Source organism: Epinephelus moara, chromosome 11 (assembly GCF_006386435.1).
Source record: "Epinephelus moara isolate mb chromosome 11, YSFRI_EMoa_1.0, whole genome shotgun sequence".
NCBI classification, from domain to species: domain Eukaryota; kingdom Metazoa; phylum Chordata; class Actinopteri; order Perciformes; family Serranidae; genus Epinephelus; species Epinephelus moara.
In genome coordinates, this window is record NC_065516.1 from 1,687,426 (window position 1) to 1,715,346 (window position 27,921).

The 27,921-nt window shown below is 39.0% G+C and overlaps 1 protein-coding gene across 3 annotated transcripts in view; it reads left to right on the plus strand.

Annotated features, from left to right (window-relative positions):
* pld1b (phospholipase D1b) overlaps positions 1-27,921 on the plus strand; it is a 74,751-nt gene that overhangs the window by 12,720 nt on the left and 34,110 nt on the right. The window contains exons 1-10 of one of the 3 annotated variants that reach the window (XM_050056885.1): positions 7,286-7,414; positions 20,295-20,465; positions 20,570-20,733; positions 22,638-22,780; positions 23,675-23,786; positions 23,892-23,957; positions 24,093-24,151; positions 25,209-25,301; positions 25,734-25,886; positions 27,514-27,663. In XM_050056885.1, coding sequence (XP_049912842.1) covers positions 20,327-20,465; positions 20,570-20,733; positions 22,638-22,780; positions 23,675-23,786; positions 23,892-23,957; positions 24,093-24,151; positions 25,209-25,301; positions 25,734-25,886; positions 27,514-27,663 — 1,079 coding nt within the window. In that variant the 5' untranslated portion in view covers positions 7,286-7,414; positions 20,295-20,326. Of the gene's footprint in view, positions 1-7,285; positions 7,500-20,294; positions 20,466-20,569; positions 20,734-22,637; positions 22,781-23,674; positions 23,787-23,891; positions 23,958-24,092; positions 24,152-25,208; positions 25,302-25,733; positions 25,887-27,513; positions 27,664-27,921 lie in introns of those variants that run through there. The other 2 variants (XM_050056883.1, XM_050056884.1) reach the window with 2 other exon arrangements.

Here is a 27,921-nt window from a genome sequence, read left to right on the forward strand (position 1 = left end):
TAGCTTTAACAACAAAGTACAGCAGAGACTGATGGGAATGTCAGGAGTTTTGCAGGTAAATTTGTCTTCAAACAAAGTATTGGATAAATAAAAACTTGGACCAGATGGTGGAGTTACATAGGATGCCGAATCGGGGCCATTGGGCCATTGTAGATTGAAAAATAAATAAAAACAAAAATACAGAGCCAGCAGAGGAAGGGTAATTTTCTGAGAAAAAAAAATCTGAGATTAAATTGATAAAATTTATGGGGAAAAAACTTGGATATTCTCTCAGATTAACAGGGCTGTCCCAAACACCAGTGAGAGACAAGACGAGAGGACATGTTTTGAAACATCTGTTTTTTCAACTTAAAATAACATGACAATTAGCCACTTTGGTAGCATGAAGGTCGGTATACATCAGCCAAAATAGCTAGAAATAGAAAACTTTATGACAGCTAAGCTGTTACAGTTTTCAGGTAATTTGCAAAGCTCACTGTAGATTTGCGATATGCCAGTTTTGTTCGGCATATCTGGCACTCGACTTTTTGGGGATCAGCTTTATAAATTTTGAAACTATTCCAGACACTTGACTTTTTCAGCATCTTGCTAGTGTAAGCCTGTCATAGGTGGTCAAACTATTGGAGTCACAAAACTATCTCAAAGTTTAAATTGTCTTGTCTGAGAATAACGAATAATCAATGCTAATGCATAATAAATTATGTTGGATTACTGTTTATTCATTTATTGGTTATTTTGGGATTTTTGGGTAATGTTAAAGAAAAACAAAGTATTCAAATACAGATTTGGACGTTGATTACCATTGCAAGGATCTTCAAAGCTTTAAGGCATTAGGGTCAGCCCTAGAGATTAAAGTGATAAATTTACAAGAAAGAAAAACCAAAACTCAAATAATCCCTGAAATTCAAGTCATAAAATTACAGGGAATTTAGATGTTCTTTAAGATCAAAATGGTAAATTTACACAAAAAAACTTTGCTAATTTACAAGAAAAAACCCCTCAAATAATCTCTGAGATTAAAATCATACATTTATAGGGAAAAAAATTGATATTCTCTGACAATAAAGTGGTAATTTATTTTACACAAAAAAGGCAAAATTACAAGAAAAAAACTAAAGTCATACATTTGCGAGAAACCACAGTTGACGTTATCCACAACATTGTTCAAACATAAACCTTTACATATCTGCTATAAAATAACGTTCAAATGTAACATACCTGTTTGCAGAAATGTGTACTTCCAACATTTTTGTCTGGTGATTATGCACTTTTTTTCTGTGAACAATATGTAGCCCCAGAGTTGTTGTGTGGTAATCTCATTACACACAAATTAATTAATTTATATTTTGGTTTATTCTTCCCTTGTGAAATGTATTGCAGTGTTTAAAAAAATGGATGTTTTTCTGTTATTCAAGGGCAATGTCAAAAAAACATTTTTTGTACCTCTTCCCACTCTTTTCTTTGCACAGGACCTTAGATACTAATGCACCTTGAGGTCTTCATTCTGTCAGTGTTGAGCCTTAGTGGTGCATATCCCCAACACATTTTGAAATACATTATTACAAACAGACACATAATAAAGCAGGAATTGTTGTTGCCCACTCACCTCCTATGTAATCCAGCTGTAGAGGAAAGCAGGAAAACATAGTTTTGTCCATTTGGGTTAATTGACCCTAATGGAGTGTGACATCACTGTCTGTGATCACACAGTAAATGGGTCATGCAGTTGACAGAGCTGACCACTAGGTGGCAGTGTCACACAATGTCCCTCCTGTTAAATTAACTAATTATTCATCATCTGCCAGCACCTCACATCAGAGACGTTATTTTGGGTTTCCTGCTGTCTGTCAGGTCTGTCAGAACTGGAAATGTTTTGGTGTATTTGAGAGGCTGTTTGAGGTGTTACCTTTTAGGTTCTTCTCCACATGTGTTTTTCTCTGAGTCATGCTGGCGCTGGCTTCCTGCCATCGCCAGCAGCAGTAGCACAGCCACACTCATGTTGGAATGAAAACCTGTTTGTCCTGATGGTAAATTACTTCAGTGGTTCATTGTCTAAGACTGCGAAGATGCTGTGATTTCAAAAAATGAAATATGCAGCAAACATGCAGGAAAAGTGACAAACAATCAAAGGAAAGTAAATTTCTGTTATGTTTTTGAGAGTTTTGATCACTCTGTCTGCAACGTCCTCTAAACTTTAAATATAAAGCAGCATATGTTAATTTCCCTCCTGATCATGCACACAGTAAAGCAGAGGAAAACTTATCTAAAACAAGTGGACAAGCACTGAGCACTGTAACATTAACCAGAAACATCCATTAAGATGCCAGTTAAGAGTAATGATGGAAATTATTGCTACGTAATGAGCAGCCTTATAAAGATGAGCTGATGCACAGTATTGATCAGGAGCAGGGAAATGAACATAAAGGAGTCATTCTGCTTTCACTGTCTGTGGCGACTTAACTGACTTTGTAATATGCACTTGCACACATGCACCGTTTTATAAAACCAAATGTTGTATTTCTTATTGAATCTTGTGTATTTTATGTGTTCATTTACAATCATTTCAATGGCTTATGCGTTGTTGATTGAGCATTTTTTTTCATCTACTTGAACTGTCTTGAACTATATATATAGGGCCTTGGAGTTTGTTTATGAACAATCAGAACAACTCTGCTGACTACTGTAACTTCCATATTTTAAGAGGCTGGAATGTTTTCTCAGACAGTGAAGTATTTCACATGCTCCTGTGAGTATTTTCATCTTTCCTGTGCAGTCTGAGGTACCTCTAGGGAAATGTTTTTCCAGATATTCAAACCAGTCACAACCTAAAAATGAGCATTTTATCAATATTGTATTGTGCTGACTTTAATGACCACCTTAAGTGTCCATCTAGCGCTGTTATCAGGTGAACGTTTTAATGTGTCCAGTACTTTGATTCATTACCAAATACCCGCAGAACTCATGAGATTTCCATACTTGCATTTATTTTAGGGCCCATAAAGAACTATAAAAGTAATGTTGTACAAATATTGAAGAAGCTCCTATAGGGTGGGTGATGGGTCAAACAAACACAGGACTTCACTCAGGAGACCAATGTTTGCATACCGAAGTTAATACTGGCTTCTTTTAATATCAATGCAGCCTAGTATGCTAGTATGCGTAGCATGCTATGCTCCTGCCCTATGCGACGCGTCATCTGTAAGGTTATGTTGGTGACTAATGCCAAAACATGATGCTTTTCCAAAAACTAACCGTGTAGTTTTGTTTCCAAAACCTAACCAGGTAGTTTTGAAGTAGAACTGTGACCATTTCATGATGTTAAGGACATGATTTAAACTGCGAGCATTAGAACTGTCATTTTGTCATATGCTTTATTCGTGTTTCCTGGTGCCTGCACTGGTGTTGCTTTCATGTTGCCGGCATGTATTTGATCACATTTCGTGCGTGCTGCCATATAATATGTTGTTAAGACTTTTTGTCCATTTCCATTTCACTGGATTAGCAAAAGGTAGCATGCTAACGCACTAAACTAAGATGGTTTTAGCATGTTGACATTGTTGTTGTGAGCATGCTGATGTTAGCATTTTGCTGGAGAATTATTAGTTCATTAATTCAAAAGATCCTGCCCTCAGTTATACTAATAATTGCCTTCAAGTTACATATCATTCAACAGTAATAAATTAGCGTCGCCAGTGTTATAATTTCCTGTTCATTTCATTCAGTAACCTGTGGATTTTATTAATTATGGACTGCCTGAAATAAAAGGATGTTAAACACATCACTGTGTTCTCTTTCCCATTCCTCAAACAGTTTTACTAGATAACAAATCGTTCCACCCTCAGTCTTTAATGATGCCTCATCCAGATCATAAAAATTCAACTTCAAAGTTTTGATTCATTTTATGGTTTTGGGCGGATGCACAGAAGAGATGGAAGGCGGCAAATTAGGTAGTGTGGGTGCACAATTTAGTAATTTGGGGATATTAATTATTAATTTGAGAGACTGAAATATTGATATGAAGAGAGGAAAGAAGTATACTGAGTGCATAAATGAGTCACTTTAGGAAATTATTTGTAGTTTGTGGGCAGGAACAAGGCTTCCATCTGTGATACCAACCAGACTCCATAGAGAAATGTTGCAATTCAGGCAGGGATAGTGCTTCAATCAGTAAAAGCACAATCATACCCATTTTTCCCTTTCAGCACATATTGTGAAAGCTGGTGTGTGTGTGTGTGTGTGTGTGTGTGTGTGTGTGCGCACGTGTGTGTGTGTTCCTGCCTCAGTGCTCACATGTGGGTGGGCGTCTGAATGCTTTGGTCCGTCTCTGGAATGTCAACAATGAGTCACGTTGGCCCTCTCGACTTGACTCGGGGCGGGGAGCCGCTCCTCTGGCCTCGCTCACACTCACTTGTGTAAAGTCCGTACTGGTTCAGCCTGTTTCCAGAAACAGCATTTACTCACAGACATATTCAACACGTGCAGCTTTGTGTCATTAACTTCTAATTTCATTGTTTTAAAACCAATTTTTGTGTTTCCTCTCATACCTCAACATCCTCAGAACCAGATGAGTCTTGATCATCACCTGTTTGAGTTATTTTTCATGCAGAAGTGCCAAACATTTTCTAGTTTCTGCTTGTTGGACATGAGGAAGACTTTCCTCTGTCTTACATTTTAGTAAATTGAATATTTTTGATTTTTGGACGAGAGATCTGAGGACTCTGCTTTTGGAAATTTTAATGGCCATATTCCCTATGCTCATTTGTGGACTAAATTATTAATGAATTTATCTAGAAAATAATCATTGCTCTGATTGATTATTTGAAAATGACTGTTATTTACTTTTTTTTTTTTTTTAATAGAGAAAATGCCTTTTTGCTCCCTTGCAGAAAATTAGATGAACAGATCGATACCAGTCTAATGTCTGTGTGCTTAATATGAAGCTACAGCCAGCAGGCGCCTATCTTGGCAAGCAACAGTCTGAAACCAGAAAAATAAATTGCAGCACAAGACTCTATAAAAACACAACTTTTTAAACTGTATTTGTTTATACATATAAAACAAACAACATATAATGAGGCTCTCAGACAGAGCCAGGCTAGCTGTTTCCTCCTGTTTTCAGGCTTTGTGCTAAGCTAAGCCCAGTGACTGCTGGCTGTAGCTTCATATTTACTGTGCACACACGAGTGATGCCAATCTCAGCAAGGAAGCAAATAAGCATATTTCCCAAAATGTTGCTATATTCCTTTTAATAGTTGAAAACAAGGTCTAGAGAAGGGCTGTACACGACTCAGAGTTATGTCGGTCGGATCAGATTCAGCTGTTCAATGCAAACATTCAACGATTCGATTCTTTTTTCCATATAGCGTTTGGGAGTTTGAATGGGGTTCAGCAGAACGCTCGGTGACAATGACATTTAAAATGTGCACAACATTTTTTGCTGACACCAGATTTTAAACAAAAGCCAGAGACTCTATTGCTGTGAGCTGTAGAGTCACCACTTCTAACAGAAGGCAGAGGATAACGTTACTTTGGAGCCTTACCATGCAAAACCTGTCATCTTCCAGGAAGCTTCTTCTCGACCACAGTTGCCTGTACTGAAGAGCAGCATGACAGCAAAGAGTGCTCACTTTGCGGCAAAGTCTAGGGACGTTTTGGTACCCAACTTTTGCACTGCACACTGGCTGGCATCCCGCTAAAAATAAAAAAAAACAACAACAAAAAAGACTGCTTGACTTGAAGGAATCTCGATCAACGTAAGGGTCTCTGACTGATGATTCGAATCTTTAACTTTTAGGGGGCAGCCCTAGTTTAGAGTCATGTTATCCAGCCCTGTCGCTTAAAGAAAATGTTGGCATTGAACTTTCTGCAAACCACAGATACGTTACATTTGTACATTGCATACATATCAATATTTCCATAGCATATGAGCTAACGTTGTCATTGGGAGGTGGAGGGGATGGTGGATGGCATGACATCTAGGCGAGATGTATGCAAAGTGGCAGACCACTGTTTGAGACCAACAAACAAAATCAGTTGTGAGACATCAGCCATTTTTGTGGCACCAACATCAGGTTTTTTAAGCCCAAACATCTTTTCTTTACTGTAACAGAGTGGTTTTGTGCCTGAACATAACCACACTTTAACTGCAGCATAAAGAAATGAAGAAACTTGAAATGTTGAAACTTAAAATTGAAGTTTCAACATATTCTGTGGTTTGCAGAAACCTACATTGCCAACATTTACTTTGGTGATTGGGCTGTGTTATCATGTGTAGCCTAAAGTTTTAGTTAGGTTTTCAGCTAGTTATTAGATGTTAAAATAAATCAGTGCTGCAACTTACATTTATTTATTGTAACCTGACAGTTATTTCCCAGGTTCATTGTTTGGTCCTGGAAAGCCTGTATGTTTTCCTCAGGCCCACAGTAACATATTCAAATCTCTTGTAATGTTTGACCAACAGTTGAAAACCAAAATATATCCAGGTGTACTGTCATATAAGACAGAGAAAAGCTGTAAATCCTCACGTTTTACAAGCTAGAATATTTGGAATATTTGGTATTTCTGTGTGAAATATTACAAAAAGAGGACGTATTGTGTACATTTTCAGGCTCATTCTTGTACTTTGGGTTTCTACTACACTTAAGTTTTCTTATGCTGTCTGTGCTGGAGCACCTGTATTCACCCTCTCTGAGATGCTCCGTTGAAGCGCCTGTCTCTTTAGGTCCTGCTCCTGACAAAGCCCAGGCTGCTCTAATTGGTCAGTGCTTCTTTCGCATCTCTGCACCATCATTGCATCCTGGGAAATGACTGTAACAGAGAGTAGCAGCACTGTGCAGGGGAAAAAACATTGGAAACAGAGAGCGGTCTGAAGTCTGAGGTTTTGCTAATAGGGATTACTTTTCCATATATCTACCTCATCATTTTAAAGTTTGGCCATGTTTAATATAAACATTCGACACTGTAACATTATATGAGATAACATTTGTAAAAGCATAACAGGTCCCCTTTAAATGATTATCAAAATGGTTGACTAGATAATAAATCAAGAATTGAGACTGAATTGAAAAGTTGGTAGAAGTTTCTTGAAATGCCACAGAGTCTAGTTGCCCCTTTAACACAGACAGGTGCCTCAAACAGGAAGTCCCTCCTTCCCTCTCATTGGTAGTCTTTGAGCTCCTGAATGCCCTTGGGGCCAATCACAATTCCTCCCTCCCCTGTGTGTCCGCCCAGCTGAATCTTCCCCTCCTCTGTCTGTCTCGCTTCTGCACTCCGCTTTCAACCTCCAGACTGTCTGTTGGGGCACTGTGAATGTGTGTGTGTGTGTCTGTGGATGTGTGTGTGTGTGAGTGAGTGAGTGTGTGCGTGAGGAGACTTGAAGAGAGACTGCAGAGGAGGACAGCAGTGGCTTCTTGGAGTAAGTTTGTTCTCTGACAGAGAGAAAGTTAAGGGAAGTGAAGATGATGATGGTGATGGGCTTCCCTCAGCCTCTGTGGGCTCAGGTCAGTGGATGCTGTCACTGTAGCTGCTGTCTGAAATGTGTGTGTGTGTGTGTGTGTGTGTGTGAATTTGAGTGTGTGTGCCAGAAAAGGAAATTCATGTTCTTCCTGCTATTGTTTGATACAGTGTTTTCCAGCCTGTTGATAGTTACCAGATTCCATGCTGGCTCTGTGTGTCTTTATTAAGTTTTGTAAGCTGCCAAATGTTAAGGAAGAGTTTTTTATTCAATTATCAATACAGCAACTAATGTATTAAGTTTTTCAATCAGTCTTTTAGACTGTAAAATATCAGAAATAACAATAAATGCCATCACAAGTTCTCAGAACCTTTGGTAACGCCTTCTTATTATTGTTACTATTTTTAGAGTCCAACCTGTCATGCATTTTTAGGACAATACAGAGTAAAGGAAAAAACAATAACAACACTGACTTTTTAAAAAACATATAACATAACTGACAAACATTTTTGATGAACATCAGGGCTGTCACTTCGAAAATATCAACCTTAAACATTTGATTGTAATGTTTTGTTTTTTCAATTTGTTTAAGTGCATTTATTTTTATTGTAATTGTTTTTTTATATGTGTAAGTCTTTATTTATTTTTAATTTTTATAATTATTATTCTTTGTGTGTGTTTAAATGTGTTCAAATTGACAAGGTGAATGCAACAAGCCACTGGATTTCCTGTTACCCTTTTAGTAAACTTTGCATTAAAATTTGCATTAATGCAGAATGTTGTCACCTAGCGAGCCGTGTTGAAGGGATAATACAGACTAATACTGGCCGTTTTATCCATCAAGCTCTCCTTTAGTTAGCTGTTCAGGATGTCAACATGCTCCACAATAGAATTAACAAAGTCTTTTCTGCTTCCAGTGGTCAAACTTAGGCTGGGTATACACTGTATGATTTTAGAAATGTGGTCTCCAGGTCTTCTGTATCTGACTGACTGTAACGGAGTATAGTTGGACTTTCTACTGTAAAAAATTAGCAATAAATCTTCTAAACTGAAATCTTCACAACTGGACATGTTCCAGCGTAAATACCATCCAAAAATCTTGGAGAAATTCAGAGAAGAATTCTAGCTCCTACTGTACGTGTTAGTCATCTGCAATGTAAAGCCAAAGCTAGCAATTTATGTGCACTGCGCAGTCTGATTTTCGAGCCACGACCTGAGTGCTCTCACTGTACGTGTTAGACAGAAAATAAAACAGCCCATCGGCCCCTGCGGATTGTTTTGACTATTAACACTTGTCAATAAAGTTTTGTTTGAAAGCTCTAGGCAGGTAGAAGTTTGTTTGCTGGCAGATGTCTGTAACCAATACAGTTCACTATAACTAACAAGGCAGAAATGTGCTGCCTTGATCATCTGTGCCAACCTGTGCGCTGAAACAGCTGAAAATCAGACGCCGTTTCCTGAAAATGTTTCTCCTGTTGACATCATTCGTAACAGAGGGAGTAGGAAACATCAAAGAGACACCACGTCATGTCGCCATGACACTTTCAGACATCCTGTTTGCCACTTCGTGCAGGTGCATTAAAAAAAAAAGGCACTGATTTTGGGGATATCAAGACGTGGCTCTGCCTAACCTGTGCAAGAGCCTGACGACGGCTGACCAAAATGTCAGAAATTCATCTGAATGTCTGACATCTAGTTGGGAGTACTTGATAGGGCCATGACTGGTCCTTGCTCCCCCCTGAGCACTGCATGGCAAATTATGCTGTGCGGCTCAAAATTTGGGTCAGAAACAGGCTCAAATCAAACAGTGTATGTCCAGCTTTATGAAAGAATCGGGATTTTCTGCTCTTTGAGAGATGGATTATATTTTCCAACATTATCCTTAAGGTTTTGTTTGGCATGCATTACCTATTTTATTAGTCTTTTTTCCCCCGGTGCATTATGTATGATTTGGCTTTTAATTTATTACCTGATAAATTATATAAGCATTTAGTGGCTACAAGGTGTGTTTGAGACAAACACAAACAGATTTAAATAATAAGGATCTCTAATTATCTCTGCAAGGCCTAAGCCTGTATGGGCTCATGTATTTGGTCGTTTGTGTGTGTCTTGAGGTTGCTGTGATTCATAATTTGTGAGAAACCTGTTCTATGAACTGTTTTATCCGTTAACTGCTGACTTCTCACTCATCTTAACTAGCCAGTATGGTTCGCAAGGTTGGTATTTTTTTGAACCAGCGCATCTGCAGATTGACTCTCTACCAGATATGTTATTACTCACTTACCAGATGAATTAGTCTCCGTTTTTGTTATCTTCACTGCCATCTTAACCTTAACAGAGCCAGGGGGGAACAATTCCATTGGGCGCAACTGCGCCATGTACTGGCTTCCATAGCTGCGACCTGCTTTACTCCATCCACTGCATGGCGTCATACAGGAGCGTTTTGGAAGAGGAGCGTTTGCCCGATTTTCTGTAGGAATTGTCTAAAATGGCTGTGATCAGCTCTGGCAGCCTACTAGCGGAGAGCTGCACTCTGAGTGCACTTTGTATTTCATTATGCAGTTTTGTCATGGTATTTTTCATTTAATGAATTGCCTGTAATGAGATGCACAGGATAAGTGGAGGCTGGGTAGTAGCCAGCATCTCTTTCATATCTTCTCTGCAGTGTTCCGTCTGACTCATGCCTCTTTTGTTATTTGTCGCTGTGCATGGGCAACTAGAAACTAGGTATCTCATCTGATTTAAGAAGCAGGGACAACCAAATATCTGCTATTTTAACCTGTTAAGTGACTTAAGATAATCTCAGGATTGTTGATGATTACTAATGACTTGTAGAAGTGAAAGAGAATGACTTGAAATGAAAATACATCAGTGTGAGAGAAGAAACAAGAAGTTACAGAAGTTGAAGAGAAAAGGGAAGAAAGAAGACTTTGTGTGTGTAAATCAGTCTGATTACATGGTGTGTGTGTGTGCGTGCGTGTGCGTGCGTGCGTGCGTGCGTGTGTGTGTGTGTGTGTGTGTGTGTGTGTGTGTGTGTGTGTGTGCGTGTGCAAAGACTCAGCAGCCTGCCACCTGGCTAGCGAGTGATGCAGTGGGGGGGTGGTGGTGGTGGTGGGGGGGGGGGTTGATGGTCCACACTGTACCCAATTAATGTGAGTGCTTACTGGACTGGGCATAAGGCAAACAGGCACACACACACACAACCATTTCCTGCATTAATCATCTTAAAATATATTTTGCTATTTTCAAGGTCAATAATGAATCGTCAAGCTCAATTTCCTCTTATTGTTTATGTCACATAGATTCAACTCGGCTCGTGTCCTCTGAAAATGTCTTTAAATAAAAAGGATTTGCCCTGACAGCTCTATTAAATTATACTTTCATATTAACATTAAATCAAATGATTGTGTAATGTCAAAGGGATCAATGTAGATCTAAACCCACAGAGAATTCTCAGCAACTCTGAAGCTCGAAAGCTTCTTAGCGTCTTTTAGGGAATGGTTTTGTTTATACGACTTAGTGAAGCATTTAGCAGCTAAAGAGATAGATATTTCCCTCAAGAGTTGGAGGAGACCAAAAGCAGAGCTAAAGGAGAGTTAATATTTGATTTTAGTGATGCATGGGTGGATCCATGGGCAGTGCGGTTTTGGACAAGTTTAGAAAATAATGTAGGTTTTGGGTGGATGGGTCAATAAGTGACAAAGCAATCTTCTGAGCAAGTCTTTAATAACTAACAGAAACATTGCATGCAATAGTCCTTGCCTCCCCTCTCTGTTTCTCTCACTGTCTCTCTCTTAAACACACACGAAACAGTGCAGCCTATCCTCACACAACGATTTGTACAAGATCTACGAAAAGGCGCACACACTGGTTTGTTAAGTTATGGAAGTTGGGTTTAGGCAAGTTAAGTTACTGTGGTAAGGGTTAGGAAAAGTAACACTGTGACAACAAACCCTAAAATTACTCAGAGTTTTCTCACAAGGTTCCGGACATCGGTTTCCCGGAGGAAAGTCCTGTGCTCTGTGTCCTGTGCTCTGTGACCTGTCCAACCCCTCCCCAGACTGCTTCCTTCTTTACTGCCATCGGCACATTGGTCACATGATTGCAGCCTTCCCAAATACATGGGTTAAACATGTATTACTGGCTCATGATTACGTGGGATATGTAGGATTTTTTGTGCATTACGTTTTTTAGGAGAACGTACAATCAGTGCATGAGAACGGCCTGAGCAGCTCTGTCATTAGCACTGCTGTGTTCAGTTCAGGGTTTCTGTTATCCATTAATTACATGTTTTTGACTGGGAAAATCTGTTGTAGTCCGACCTATTTAAATCTCTCTGGTCACAATGTCTGTTGTGGTCACATCTCTAGTGATGGTCATTAACCAGAAAGGTTCAGCTCCCTGATGATCTCCTTCCTGCCTACTGACACCTTACTTAGGTTCTTGCGGTGAAATGAGGACGTGTTGTGTAGATAACTCCTGATTTCGACTTCACAAATCAGCCGTTCTTTGTCCATTGTGGTGCTTTCAAAGCGAGCGGCAAGAATAAATAGAAACAGGGTGTCTGACAAAAGTTCGGCCCAACAGGACAGCGCTGTGTATCACGCACTGGCAATTCAAATTCTAGTAGAAATCAGTGCACTCAAACTGATTTTGTTGCTGAGGCTCACTCGCCTTGCATCCAGTTAGGCCACGGTAAGCTAAAGAAAATTCTTGGTGTTGCTCCAACAAATGTTATAACAAGCATTATTTTGCACATGAGTCTATTAAAAAAACACAGATAATATTTGACCAAAATTTCTCTCATCTGTCCGTAACAGTTGAAAAATGTATATCTATCAGGACACCATTTTCTCTAAGGAAAACCCTGGCTCAGTTTTTGTCTCCGTCCTAGTCTCAGTCCTCAGACCTGACATTTGTGCTACTATAATGCATAAAGGTGGTGGTTTGTGGAATGGTTTTGGGGTGGCTGATGAATGCATATGTTTGCAGGTTGGGTGACTGCAAATTGGCACTTAGATTGTGTGGGTGATAAAAAACCTGACCTATGCATCACCATTAGACTTACATTCATCAGGTCGACACAAACGCGAGATGATGTTACTTTGTGTCTGCTGGAGGTGTTAATAGATTTACTTACATGTTTTCTGTCCCCACCAAGTGGTTGAAAATATATGTGAAATGTGAAAATGTGGAGAAAGGTTTTCATAAGTTGGTCCTTGCGTTGTTAGTTTTGTGTGCACACACATGTTCGTTAGTAAATGCACATTTCTGCAAATGGTTTCACTTTATCTCCAGCAAGAGGCAGTGTAGGAGAAGGCTGCCTTCAAGTAAACATGCATGTGAACAGGACAGATTTCAAGTGTTTCATGTTGAAGGAAGTTCAGTCAACATGTTTGTCAGCCCTCAAGGATAAACACTTCACTTTTTGATGAGAAACACTAAAGTAAATAGAAGACAGTGCCACAGGGAAGCTTTAATTTCATGTCAACACCCTAAAGAATATTGTTATGTCAGTTTTAATGATCAAAGGAGAAATCCTGAAGGCAGCGTGTGCAAACGAAAAAGCTAAATTATGTTTTGTTTTGGGGTTTTTTTGCTATGGAAAAATACAAATAAAGTTGAGCAATACGTCAGTATTATATTATTGTTTATTATCTCTCCATATAATTCATGTAGTTTAAACATTCTGACCTACACCATATCTCACTCTCATTTTGTACTGAATAAGTTAAATATAAACACTGAAATGTTTCCCAGAGTCAAATGCTAAATATTTGATGTGTTGTTGTTGTTGTTTTTTTAAAAATTAGAGGTTATTTCAGTGTTCCAGCAGACTTAAACTTTTTTACCTGACATTAAATTATAGCTGTTGAGGCCTAGAAGTTGACTTGACTGGACAGTGTTTCCTGTAAGTTGTCAGCTGCACTCTACTGTACCTAGTGAGGGCAAAAGATGAACACACCTCATATAAAACAAGAAAAACTATCACAGTACATTTTGGCATACTTTATGTGAATATTTATTATATCGAGTATTGTTTTTGTTTTTTTCTTAATCACCATACTATACACATTAGGGGTGTATGGATTTATTGGCCACACATTAGTATCGGCCAATATTCACTTTGCTGATTGTCACTGGCCTATCTGCAAATAAGATGATATTCAGCGATGGCAGTGGCTTATGTTTTTCTGTTGCATCATATCAATTTGGCACAGGCTGAAAAGCCTTGTCTCGGAGGAAATAGAAAAACGTGTTTGGGATGAACAGAGATCTTACTTGTGATGCCGTTGGGACAAAAATACACAGTAACCTCAATATCGATGTGTCGGGGGACGCACCCAGTTGTTTCCCTCATAGTGCTACGCTGTGAACAACAAATCTGTGTTGACATCAGCAGGAGAGCTAGTTAACCTTAGTTGTTAGTTGTTTGCAGCCGGTGGTCTGTACTAACAGTTGATGAATTGGTTGCATTGACTTACATCATAATGCATTATAGCTCTATGCTGTATGTGTATTGGGCAAAGGTAAATTAGGACATCCTCAGGATGTGTTCAAATGTATTGTTGTAAAATGCAGTGTTTGGTGAGAAACTTGCATAAATACAGCTGTCTGAGGGAGACATTTGTTGATGTCTTCACAGCAATATATTAGAGAGGGAATCATGCTATATTACATATATAGTCAAAAGGCTTTTGAGACTAAGAGTTATTTAAAAAAAGTTTTTCATGTAAAAGGAGGGTATTTCAAAGGTTGTTTCATAAATGTGTAGGATTGAATTTATGTAATTCAAAGGTAGTGTAATAAAGAACTGAATGACTTTAAAACATGCTTTTACTATGAAGATTTCTTTGTTTCTCTGGCACAAAAGGGGGACTAAATAACAACAGAAACAAAACAAACAAACAAAAAACAGCGGTATCAGCTGTCCGCCAAATTATTATTTTAAGCGTTGGTATCGTCCCAGTATTTTACAATCCCTAATACAGATGCTCATGCAGAGACCAAGTCAGCAGTGGGGCCTATACGGGATCCTTCTGGCCCAAAACATGGCAGTGTTGAGTCTTTTAATTCTATCTTGAAAGTCATTAAAAAGCACTTGAACAGCTTGAACAGTGGTGAAACAGCTTACAAGTTTCAGTTCTGTAGCTCTTTTGTTTTGGGATCTAGTTGGAATGTGGAGAAAAGGGTCAAATTTATATTTTTATGTGATTTATTTTTGCTGATAACATTATTCCCTTGTAGGCACAGACAAGAGTGTATGAGCATGTTGCAGTGAGTGAAACTGAAGCCACTTTACTTTCTGCAAAGACACATAAGCCAAGGATATGAGCAGTGAGCAGCTAACCTGCTGTCTTTCACATTGTCCCACCTCCTGCTGCTTTATTGGAATCTTTATAATCTCAGTTTTCTGCTCAGTGCCGCCCAGGTTTTTTCACTTTGGCTGTATTCCTGTCCCTCCTGTCCTTTCGTCTCTGCTGGATTTCTGTTATTTCTTAATTCCCTGCATCACCGGTTCCACCAGGAGCTATTGTTAAATGTCAGCAGACACACCTCGGCTGCACTTTCACACATAATTCTCTTTCACACAGTTTCAACACAACTGTGACACATAGGATCGTAATGCTTTGGATGCTTTGCATACTACAGACAGTGTACTGTACAATCTGTGTGTGTTTGGACTGTGCAACCAAATATGTGAACAGCATCATGGTAGAACAGTAAAGGCTGCTGCATTTGCATCTCATTTGAGTTTACACTGGGAAAGATGCCTGAATGTGAGGTAACAGTGCACTGAAGGGTGAGGCCAATATAATTTACTGTGTGTGTATATATATATATATATACATACATATATATATAAACATATATATATGTATGTATATATACACACAGTAAATTTGGTGTGCGTTGCCAAGTGTTGGAGATATCGGCCGTAGAGATGTCTGCCTTCTCTCCAATACAATGGAACTGAAACATTAGCTAGCTCCTAGGTGCTAGGTTATCTCCAACAGCAACTCACACCAAAACAATCTAGACTGATAAACAGCACTACAGGTAAGATGAAAAATATGTACTTTTGACTGTCCCTTCAGGAAAAACAAAAAAAAACACCACTTAATTCTGACATACAAATTTTTTTTTTATCTAACTTTACTATAATCTTTGCTTTTTTGTGAACTACAGTATTTTGAGCACTTATGACCCCTAGAAGTTATTCAAATAAAATAATCTGAGAAGGGAAATCCTTCTCAGTCAAAAAATTACAGGCGACCTTCCAATGAGTAGATCTCTCCTCACTCATTATACACTTTGCTGTTAATTTGTGGATGAATTAAATGGTAAGTTATGGCTGATCGAGGGTAACGTTAAAGAAACTCTGTGACACTATTAATCCAGTGTCAGAGGAGAATAATGATGCGTTTCTGTGGCTGCTCATTGTTCACCTGTGGGTTTCAGACCTGTTGATTTCCTAGATATGGGACAATAACTCTGCCCACTGTGGTTGGTGGTGGTGTTGCCTGGAGGAGGAAGTGAGAGCAGACAGACCACAGTCAAACCACAGTGTGACTCTCTGCAGAACCTAAACATAAATAGTTGGTTTTTAGAGGAACACTTTAGAAACTTTATAAGAGGTTGTGAGGCAGGAAATACCTCATACAGGAGAGATTTACGCAAAGTGCTGCTCATCTAACAGCTTGTTTCTGCTTTTATTCAACAATGATGCCCAATTGTGGTTATTTTCTCCATTAATAGATTGTTTGGTTTGTATGAATAGTGAAAATAGTGAGAAATATTCGTCACAATGACCCAGAGCCCAAAGGGACACTTTCACAATGTTAGTTTTGTCCAACCAACAGTCCAGACCTCAACATCATTACTAATATATTGCAAAAATCTTAAAGGTCCAGTGTGTAGGATTTAGGGAGATATATTGGCAGAAACAGAATATAAAATAATGTTTTCTTTAGTGTATAATCACCTGAAAATAAGAATTGTGTTCTCGTTACCTTAGAATGAGCTGTTTATATCTATATAGGGAGCAGGTCCTTGTCTTCGGAGATCGCCATGTTGCACCGCCGTGTTTCTACTGTAGCTCCTTTTTACAGAAATTTCCACCACATCGGCCACTGTAGTTAGCAGCTCCTCTGTGGCAAACAGCATTGAAAACCCAGATTTTTCAGTGTGAAACTGCTTTATTCAGTGTTATTACTGCTTTTAAACACCTGGTCCGTTTGTTTGTTTGTTTTGAAGCGATAGACACCTCTGAAAGAAAGAAAGATACTCAGGAATCCTGAGTATCTTTAACAGGAAAATGGATGACCACACATTAGCAGGTGCTGGGCTAACAACACGACATGACAAACAGCATTGGAGAAACTGATTTGTAATGTGAAACTGCTTTATTCAGTGTTTTTACTGGCTGAAATCAGTGGGTCAGTTTGTTTTGGAGAGGAAGAGACCTCTGCAGATTATTCAGCTCCTAATAAAAACCTCCTGAATGTCTGGATTAGAAATAAGGTGAGCACATAGCAGATAAATGTCATGAAGTAAAATTACAATATTTATCTCTTAAATGTAGTGGAGTAGAAGTAGAAAATGGCATGAGAAAAAAAAATACTCAAATGCATATTTTAGGTACCTGTACTTAGCTTTTTTTTTTTTTTTTTAACATTCTGCAACTGCCTTTACCTGCTTGTTTCTGATTGGCACATGGATGTTACCCCATCATTAATGACAGATGGATTTTTAACTTGTTAGTTTGGATGCAAACATCCAGTTGTCATCATTATCTCTCCCTGTTTTACCCACACACAGCATGCGTCGTCACTCACATTCATGTTTCTGTGTCAGTTTATGTGAAAATCCCTCCAGTTAATCCTCCTCATTCATGAGTGCACACCCGAACACCGTTCGACCTGCTTTTACACACACACACACACACACACACTGACTTACATTGAGGAATGTGGCTAAAGAGGTCCTCTGCTTCCTGTGCTCCTCTGCTAATCCTTTTGTTTGGATCGGAGTCTCGTCTGATGTCAGTGCTCAGGGAAAGAGAGGAAGAGATGGATGGAAGTAGCTGCAGGGTGTGAAGGTAAAACCAGTGAAGAGACAGCTTGATGTAGAGAGCGAGGAAAGAAAGATGGAGAGCCAAAGGACATAAAAAGACGTTAAAATGAGTGAAGGAATCCATCAGAGAGGCATAAAGAGAGTATTTGATGATGGATGAGACACTTGGTTTTGCAGTCGTGACGGTTCCAGTGCAGAGGTAGTGCTTTAGGTTATTCTGTTGCTGCAGAGACAACAGCAGTAGTGGGAACCTTCCAGTAGAGAATAAGTGATAATACAATAATACAGAACTTCTTTTCTGCTCTACCGCTGCCTCGTTCAGTTAGTTTGTTTGTGCTATTTTAAATTGGTTAGCTGAGATTCACCAAAGTCACACAAAATTAACTGATTGAGGCAGTGGTAGACCAGCAACTCCTGTGTTCAGCAAGCTAAAATTTGTGTTTTTGTCAATGGAGTCTGGTGGCTTTGACAAGAGCATAGATAGGGAACTAAAGGCTGTTAACGGCTTCCCCATCAAAGTGAGCTGTCTGATGGAAAATTTGAGTGACGGAAATAAGATCAATATAGTGTACACTTGGTGCAAACCAACTCCAGAATTACTCTCATTTGGCATTTCTCCCTGCTGTATTTTCATATTTTTCAGCACTGTCTCCTGGATGCCTGCTGCTCACAGTCTGGCACCTGTTCACTACCTTTTTATAAAGCCCCAATGTCACCTAGCCTCTGGGAGTACATGCCCATAGACATCCTGGACACAGAAAATAAGAATATACAGGCAGAGGGCAGAGTCTCTGGAGATAAATACACATTTCTACTGGGTCATAAATGATGATTGAGAGGGATTATTTCTGTATGAGTCTATGCATTATTTTTAGGAAAATCCTGCAGAGTAAATCTGATCCGATATTGATTTCTTTTAGGTGGCTACAATTAAGGATGTGCACAGTTAGTTGATTACATATTGCAACTTTTGCCAGTTGGCACCAGAAATACCAGTTGGTTAAAGTAATTAATAAAATTATTACTGTTTTGTGCAATTGCATTCACCCAATGAAAATGCCATTCAAACTCAACACTCAGGCATGGCTACTAAAGATTTCTTTTCCCTAATAACTTCCCCAAAAAATGTTTTAGTTAACTCTTAGTTAGTAGGTTGTAGCCATGTTATGTAGGATAATGTGCAATTGTCATAACACATGGTTCAAAGTGCCACACATTTGTGGGGATCTGGTCATTGAAAAATGTGATAAATGATTTTAAATGGCTCATGGAAAATATGTGCAATGTTTTGGGGGACAACCTTTAACTCTATAGATAACTTTTTTTTTTTTTTAAGAAATTTGTTTTTATTGGTGTTTTCAGGGTAAAGTGAAAAGGTGGTGGTGGGTGGGCGGGGGTTGGTAAGAGCCGCAGACAGTACAAAGCAGGGTTTTTAAATTATACAGACAATAGGTTACATCCCTTATTGTATGTAGAAATTTTTTTCCCAGTGTTTTATACACTGATCAACACATAGTCTTAAAGAAACAGTGATTTTCTCCATACAGTGAATTTTGTCAGTAATTGCAATCCAGTTTTTCTTTGAGGGGAGGCTTGCCTGCAGCCATTCAGTGTGATGGCTCTTTTGCTCGCAAGCAAAACTGCTTGGTAAAGGGGTTTGTCCGGGGTCATGACACTGGGTTTTGTCCAAGTATACTATGACAAAAGAGCAATGAACTTCTATTCCAAATAGGTTTCTGTTTTAGAGATTCAGTTGTGCTCAATATTGAATATTTTCGGTGTTCTCGCTTTTAGACAAGTCAACTCATCTAAGTTTTAACATCAGGGACATGAGATATTCGGATCATCACTAGCTAAAATACCTTTTGCTGCTGCCCCCTCCACAGCAGTACATCACTTAGCTTCCATATCAGTACTACAGCCTGCTTCTCCACACTGAGGGAGGACTGACTGACAACCACTGTATGTAGTACACAGAATATGGATAAGTACCTCATACAACCCCACTTCCAAAAATCTGAATTATCCCTTTAAAGTACCTGAAAATAAAGTGTCAAATCTGTTCTCATACAATGCTAAATATTAATTAAAGCAAAATTCCAATCAAAGTTGAAGTTCAGAAAATTCCCACCAAATTCTGTGTGACAGTAGAAGCCTGCACGTTCAAAAATACAAACATGTCTCACGTGAAAGACACAATTGTGTTTTCATGTTACACCCCAAAACAAGTTTCCAGGGTCTTTGATTTGTTGGTCATCTCGTAGTTAATGAATAAATGAAACCTGCTTCCCAGTGCAAAAACAGTTAACAGTTACACATTCACTCTGTGGTGAAATGCTGCTCCAGGTTGAACCTCTGGGCCTGATTCTTCTCTTTCTTACATTGTTTTCTTACTGGTTTTCAAACCAGGGATTTGTTAAAATGTAATTGAACTTTTGTTGGTGGTTGTTGGTGGTCTCATAATTTGTAATTGTTTAACTGGAATTTCTCTGGTCACTTATGTTGCAGCTCTACTGGACACTATTCTCATGGTCTTACCTTATCTCCAGACCTCAGTTACAGTTATTAAAACTGGAAAACTGCTGCTCTTTCATAGTCAAATGGGTTATGTGCCTGATTAGTAGGGACTTAATATCCCATCTTGTCTGGTAAAACCTTTGTCTGGGTTACTTTGGTTGTCCTGTGCCAATAAGTACAGTAAAAATGGAAAGTTGTGATTTGACCCTTACGTTGTGGTTTAACTCCTCCTTACCTGTCTCTCCAGGTGAGCCCCGGGCTCCAGACTGAGTGCTAGCCATGTTGCAGTCATCCCAGCCGACTTCCAGCACCCTGCAGCTGGTTGCCAATGATATGAGTGGCATCATGGAGAAGCTGGACACCCGCGAGCTTGACCTGGAAGATGGAGAGTACGACACAACCGACGCCCATGACTCAGGTGTGCATTCTGTCAGTGTGGTATTCATCTGCTTACATGGCATATATATATCTGTGTCTGACATCTAATTTGTTTATCTGTTGGTGTTTTGTTTTTTTTTGTAGGCGAGCGTTTGCCCTTCACTGCGATCTACCACACGGTTGGTTTCAAGGAGTCCGAGGCCAAAGTCTTCCTGACCTCTCCGATCACCGCCAAGATCCTGGAGGTAGAGCGTTTCACCTCGGCTCAGGACCGCTTTAACCAAACCACACAGAGGAGCGTCAACAAGGTACACAAGGACAGACATGTTTCCAAAACATTTCACTCTGTACAGTCATTATTTGTCTCAGATAACATCTCAGCTTCTTGTAGGTGTGCTCTGGAATCAAATTAAATTAAATTAAATTCTCACAGATGTTAAATTACTGTTCTGGCTGCCATTAAGACTGTCAGACGTTTTGTTGCTCAGGTCATATTTTATCTGCAAGAGGCTATGCTGAATAATGGGAACTGTAACCAGATTTCTCCTTCCGTTTTTTGGAGGGGGTCCATGAAGTCCAAGCTTGATTTATTTGCACATTTTAACATCTAAATATAAATAAGAAAGAATTGATATGCTTGCAGCTTTGTTAGGCTCTCTTAAGTCTAAAGCCAGCATGCTAACAAGCTCATGATGACAGCACTAACATGTTGAAAATAGACAAGGCAAATGTATTTATATATCACCTCACAACAGGATGGTGAAAAGTGTTGAAAGTGCTGTACATAAGACATAAAGAGACATTAAAGGGTTAGTTCAGGGATTTTTTGAAGTGGGGTTGTATGGGGTACTTATCCATAGACAGTGTATTACAAATAGTAGATGTCAGTCAGCCCACCCCCAGTTTAGAGAAGCAGACTGGAGTCTGACATGTAAGCTACACGATGTACTGCTGTGGAGGGGTCAGCAACAAAACATATTTTAACCACCTAAAATAAATCCCACCTAAAAAAATCATTAGCAGTGTAAGAGTATGCTATATTTAGAATATTTTCACTGCTTTACCTTAATGTCAGACAGTGATTTCTAACGGGAAAAGGAAGCTTTTACATGACTCTCCTCAAAGCCAGACTCCGCTGAGGAAAACTGTGATTGAACACAGGAGCTGCTGTTCTATGGCTGCCATTATCAGTTATTTTTGTTTGTGTTATTGTGTGACTTTGGTGTTTAAAAGGGTTACTTTGGATTCACCAAAGTCACATAGCTACACAAACCAACTAACTGATTGAAGAAGCAGTAGACCAGCAGCTCCTGTGTTCAGCGAGCTAATATGGCAGTTTTTCACTATGATCAGAGCAATATATCAGCTGTAGTTTCCTGTCGGAAATTGCTGTCAGACAGCAAGGTCAGGCAGTGCATTCTAAAGATAGCAAACACTTAAACTGATATTGATTAAAAAACAAACATATATATATATATATTTTTAGGTTGCTAAAGGACATTTTGCTTCTGCCCCCTCCACAACAGTACGTTGCCTAACTTCCATTGCAGACTGCAGCCTGCTTCTCCTAACTGGGGGTGTACTTACTGACATCGACTGTATGTAATACACTGACTAAGGACAATTACCTTATACAACCCTACTTCAAGAAACCCAAACTATCCCTTTAAGACAAGATATAGTGGACACAAGCAGGCAGTGGTTGAATGTAAGTCAGTATGTTTTCTCAAGTATTGTATTTGAGAACAAATTCAGGGTACTTGTACTTTACCTAAGTATTTCCATTTTATGCAGCTTTATACTTCCACTCCTCTACATCTCAGAGATTATTATTGTGGTTTTTCTAGCACTACATTTATCTGACAGCTTTAGTCACTTTTCAGACATTTTTTTGTCTCCCTCCTGTCCAGTGAAAACCATGTATTTCCAGATATGTTGATATTAAATACTTGTGTTAAACTGAAGGATGAAGTGTTTCTTTATGTGTTGAGAAAATTCTCCTCCTTCTTAAGCTATATAAAGTCTTTAAAAACCCTCTTGTATCAGACGGAAAATGCATCATCACAAAGCTTAAAACAAGCTGTTTTACTGACGCTACAAATGATGATCTTTGCAAGTAATTTAACAAAGAAATGCCAGATGAGATTTTTTTTAATGTAAAGCATTAAAAGGCAGTATGTAACTGTGTGTATCTGTGCTGTGTGCTTCTCAGTCAATGCCGGCGGTGTTTAAGATCGAGCTGAAACATGGGGAGTTTACATGGCTGGTGAAGAGGAAAGAGAAACACTTCATGGATCTCCACAAAGAGCTGAGGACATACAAGGCCCTCCTGAGGCTGCCGCTGCCGACACGCAGGTAAACACTGCAAGGTCTTCTCTTGTTCTGGATTATCTCAGGTTTGGGTTTGGATAAAGCCTCAGGGCCCAGTGGTTTAAAAATGTAATCTGGGTCAGAATGATCCAGATTTGGAAATCCTATGTTTTGTTCTCCAGGATCAGCTCATCCATCTTACTATTTGAAGCAACACTGGTTTGGAGCACTCTTATCCAGATTCAAAGTTTTTAAGATTAGATCATTAAATGATGAAGTGATGACATTTATATTGAAAAGGTCAAAGGTCAACCTCACTGCGACATCATTTTTTTTTTTTTTTACAAAAACACTTTTCTGGCCATTACTGAGTGTCATATCTCAAGAACAGGAGGTGAGACATTTGGTCAGATACTGAATTGGTGACACTCATCTTGGGTGTCCGTATTGTAACTGTGCTGATTATATAGATCTCCTGTGCTGCCGAGGGGAAGATGTGTGTGAAGCAGCCACGTTTTCACAGACCTAAATGTAAACTTTAAGTGCAACTTGACCTGGTTTTTTTAAGGCATACAACCGCAAGGCGGTAATTCTATTTTCATTATTGAACTGAAAGACATATTAGGTAGCCTTATGTCTACTTTATCCACTTTATCACTGTAACAGTTTAAGAAATTAAGTGCAAAATATAAATTAATGCATTAATAAATATATATGACCAATTTAAAAGTTTGATTACAATTTGTTACTGAAATATACCCTTACACCTCAGACCTGCAGTTCACATTTTGTCTTCAGCATACAGCTCTTTCTTGTTGTCTCCATGATATAAACCTTTCACAAAGTCACTAAAGCTACTTAAGAAAACTACACTATTTTCACAGTTTTGCTACCGTCTTGGGATTTGAACCAACAACCTCTCTCTTGTTGTTTCTTCAGTCACACAATAAAGAGGCAGGGGGTGACGAGGAATGAGGCAAGTCGGATGCCGAATCTCCCGAGAGGAGGAGGGGATGAGCTGGGCAGAGAGGAGCAAGTTTCTAGTCGCAGGGTACGACATTCTCCAGAGCACCAGTCACTCCTGATTTTATATGTAATGATATTTAATTTTATTGTAGCGGCTGACTGATATTTATCTAATGTGTGTTTGTTCCAGAAACAACTGGAAGATTACTTGAACAAGCTGCTAAAGATGCCAACGTACAGGAACTTCCATGCAACGGTAAGACTTCAGAAGAGCTCTCCATCGTGGAAAATCTTGAAAACATGCTGTAAAGTGACAAAATGGACCATAATGTCCTGGAAAATATTTTAATGTGTGACAGCAGGCTTTGAAACACTTATTTCTCTCTTTCAGATGGAGTTTATTGATGTTAGCCAGCTGTCGTTTATCCATGACCTGGGACCAAAAGGCCTGTAAGAACAACTCTACCTCAAACGTATCACTGACTAACTTTTGGTATTTAAATCTTACATTTAGGCCTAAAAAACAATGCAAGTTTACAGTTTTAGTGAGAAAATGCCTTTTAATTCCAGTTTAATTTAAACGGTTTCCAGAAAACTGACATTTTGTTGAACATTGAATTGATCTGTCATATTTTAATATGCAGATTCTCCTACTAAAACATTTATATGAAGAGAAGCAAATTTCTTTAACTAACCAATATCCAAAAATGTGGAATTCTAGCAAAGCTGTTATTATTGAGATAACTATATTATCTCAGGAAAATATGTAAACTTGGTTGTCAGTGTTGATAATTTCTGCCCAATTTCAGATTATGTTCCTGCTGGAACATGTCCACTTGTGTTTAGAAGCTTTTATTGGTGATTTTCTTAAGAGAGAAAGTGCCGCTGTACACAGTCATTCCTCAGCTGCAAGTACACTGCTACATGTAGCTACATGCTAACATCAGGGAAGCATGGAATCTTGGTTGCTGATGTTGTTAATTTCTCCCTTATTTCGGATCATACTCCTGCTGGAACATGTCCACTTTTATTTGTGATTTTTCACAGTAGAAAGTGCTGATATACTCCGTTACAGTCACGCAAAGTCAATGGGCAAGGATGCAGATGTTGAGGACCCGTAAACGCTGACCAGTCAGAGCAGACTGGGCCTTTTCTGGAGGAGTTCTTAAACAGACAGGCGCTTGAACTGAGTGTTTCAGACAGAGGGTTAATACAGGCATTCTAGCATAGACAGTATGAGAAAAGAGAAGTTTTGTTTGAACATTAAAGCATGTAAACATGTTCTATTAGAAACCCAAAATACAAGTATCACTCTAAAATGAGCCTAATAGGTCCTCTTTCAGCCTTGTATTGAGAAAATCAACCAATGCTTGATGAATTAATGTGTAAAGAATGCACCAGACAACTATGTTCAACAGTATATTATCCCATTCAAGACTTCATCAGAGTTTTTGTAGACACAGATTGACAGTATTGTTTTGGTAGGAACAATATCTTTGTCTTTCAGGGAAGGAATGGTGCTGAAGCGATCTGGCGGCCATCGAATCCCTGGGATGAACTGCTGCGGTCGCAGCAAAATGTGCTACCGCTGGTCCAAACGGTCAGTGAACACCCACAGTCACACAGTCTGACATGAGACTGAATTCTGGCCATCTTTTCTCATGTTATTAATAACATTTATCTTATGTAACTACTAAGATCACATCAACATTATAGAAGAGCAGGGCAGCAACAAAGCAGCTGATCTAACAGGTTTTTAACTCAGTTTGAGAAAGAAAAATTAAGGCAAATGTCACATTTTGTGCTGAAATCTTTATGGTTGATGTTGCAGAGAAACTTCCAAGTTCAAGTATGATTTTAATATTATAACCAGAAAGTTTTGTCTGTGCTCACATTTAGCTACATTTGTGTTTGTGGGATAGCTTTTCATGTGCTGATTTTTTGGTGAATCCACTCTGAATCACATAAGCAGGCCAGCGTCTGCTGCTGTGCTCTCTGGGTTAACGTATTAAACTGGTGTGTTTGCTTGAAGCTGGCTGGTGGTGAAGGACTCATTCTTGCTGTACATGAAGCCAGATTCAGGCGCCATTTCTTTTGTGATGTTGTTCGACAAAGAGTTCAGCATCAAGATGGACTCCAGAGACACAGAGACCAAACACGGTGTTCGCATCGACAGTCTGTCCAGGTTTGTGACACGTGTGTACTTTATTGTATTCAATATAATATATTTATATACCTGTGTACTCGAAAGTTGTAGATATACGTGATGACTGTCAAATAAATCTGTTTATTGAAGCTGTTACTTTTATGTTAAAAGTTGTAAATGGAGGAGGAGAATACAGAGATTTGGCCACATTATAATTAAGTTGCATTGAAAAAAAATTAAATTATTATATAATATTTCGGACAACCACTACCTCAAAACAAAGAATTTCTCAGTTTAAGCATTTATTGTGTCGCTCCTGGGCTGTGCCTTGAAAGAAAAGAAGGTTATTTGATAACTTAAATTTATTTTACTTTACAAAAATTAACAAGCATCTTTAACTGTCATAATAAGTACAGTTAGAGGTTACCTAGTCAGGGCTAGAGTCATCTACTTTGGCTAATTGTAACATGTGTTGTCACATTACCACACCATTGAAAACCCCATAAAGGAATTCTATTTATTTCCTAGTTTCTGTTAATCAGCTACTGAAGAAGTCCCCCACAAACCCATTGAACTAACCCAAAGCCATACTGTAGTATTTTAGGACATTTTAGAGACAAAATAATGTTTGAACATGCTTGATCTTGACCAGATCATTTCCTTGTACACAGTAAAGAAATATGAGAACAGAACATGTGCTTTTATCAACAGTAATTACTGTCCAAGAACTTAAAGCAATGGCATTATGTTTTTGGGTTGTCCGTCCGTCCGTCTGTCCGTCCCATTCCAGTGAACATGATGTCTCAGGAATGCTTGAGGGACTTTTTTATTTCAAATTTGGCAAAAACATCCATTTGGACAAAACAGTTAACTGATTAGATTTTGGTGGTCATAGATCAAAAGTCAAGGTCACTGTGGCCTCATTTGTCTTATTCTTGTTAATGCAATAACTCAAGGACCCCTTTAGAGAATTTCTTCAAGTTTGGCACAGATGTCTACATGGTATCTCTGATGAATTGATTACCATTTGGTGATCAAAGGTTAAGGTCAAGGTCATTGTGACCTCATCCTTATATCTAAGGTACACCTTGAGGGAATTCCTTTGAATTCGGCACAAATATCCACTTGGACTCAAGAATGATCGGATTAGAATTTGGTGGTCAAAGGTCAAGGTCACTGTGACCTCACCAAATATGTTTTTTGGCCATAACTCAAGAACTCATAAACTAATTATGACAAAATTTCACACAAATGTCTAACAGGATAAATGATGAAGTGGTATTATTTTATATCCAAAAGGTCAAAGGTCAGCTTCACTGTGACATCATAATGTTCTGCAAAAACACTTTTCTGGCCATTACCCAGTATCAAATCTGAGGAGCAGAAGGGGAGACATTCGGTCAGATACTGAAATGGTGACACAGTATCTTTGGCGTCCAACTTGAAACTGAGCTGATTGTACAGATCTTCTGTGCTGCCGGGGGGGAGATGTATGTAAAGCATTCGTGTTTTCACAGATGTGGATGTAAACTGTAAGAGAAACTTAACTGATTTACAGGCACACAACTGAAAGCCATTATTTATAGCTGATAATAACAGAATCTGAAAACAGAATCTGTTGGTCTCAGTATTGACCAACAACTCATGTACATGTGTGTGTGTGCAGATCACTGGTGCTAAAATGCAGCAGCTACAGACACGCCCGCTGGTGGGGTCAGGCCATTGAGGGCCTTGCCCAGAAGCATGGCTCGGCCTTCCTCAAGGACCATCGCTTTGGATCCTTTGCTAGAGAAGAAGTGAACATCCTCGCCAAATGGTAACCACAGCAACACTGTCCACTATTTGACATTTTAGCTGATATCACTGTTTTCAGGTCTTTTTTGTGAGGAAAACAACATGATCTTTAAATTGACACAAATTAGTGCCAGGCACCTGGGCCAGATGCCGGTAAAAAAGTCTAGACGAGGCCCAGTCCAGTTGGCAGAGAATGTATTTGCAGGTTTTTGTGTGTGTGTGTGTGTGTGTGTGTGTGTGTGTGTGTGTGTGTGTGTGTGTGTGTGTGTGTGTGTGTGTG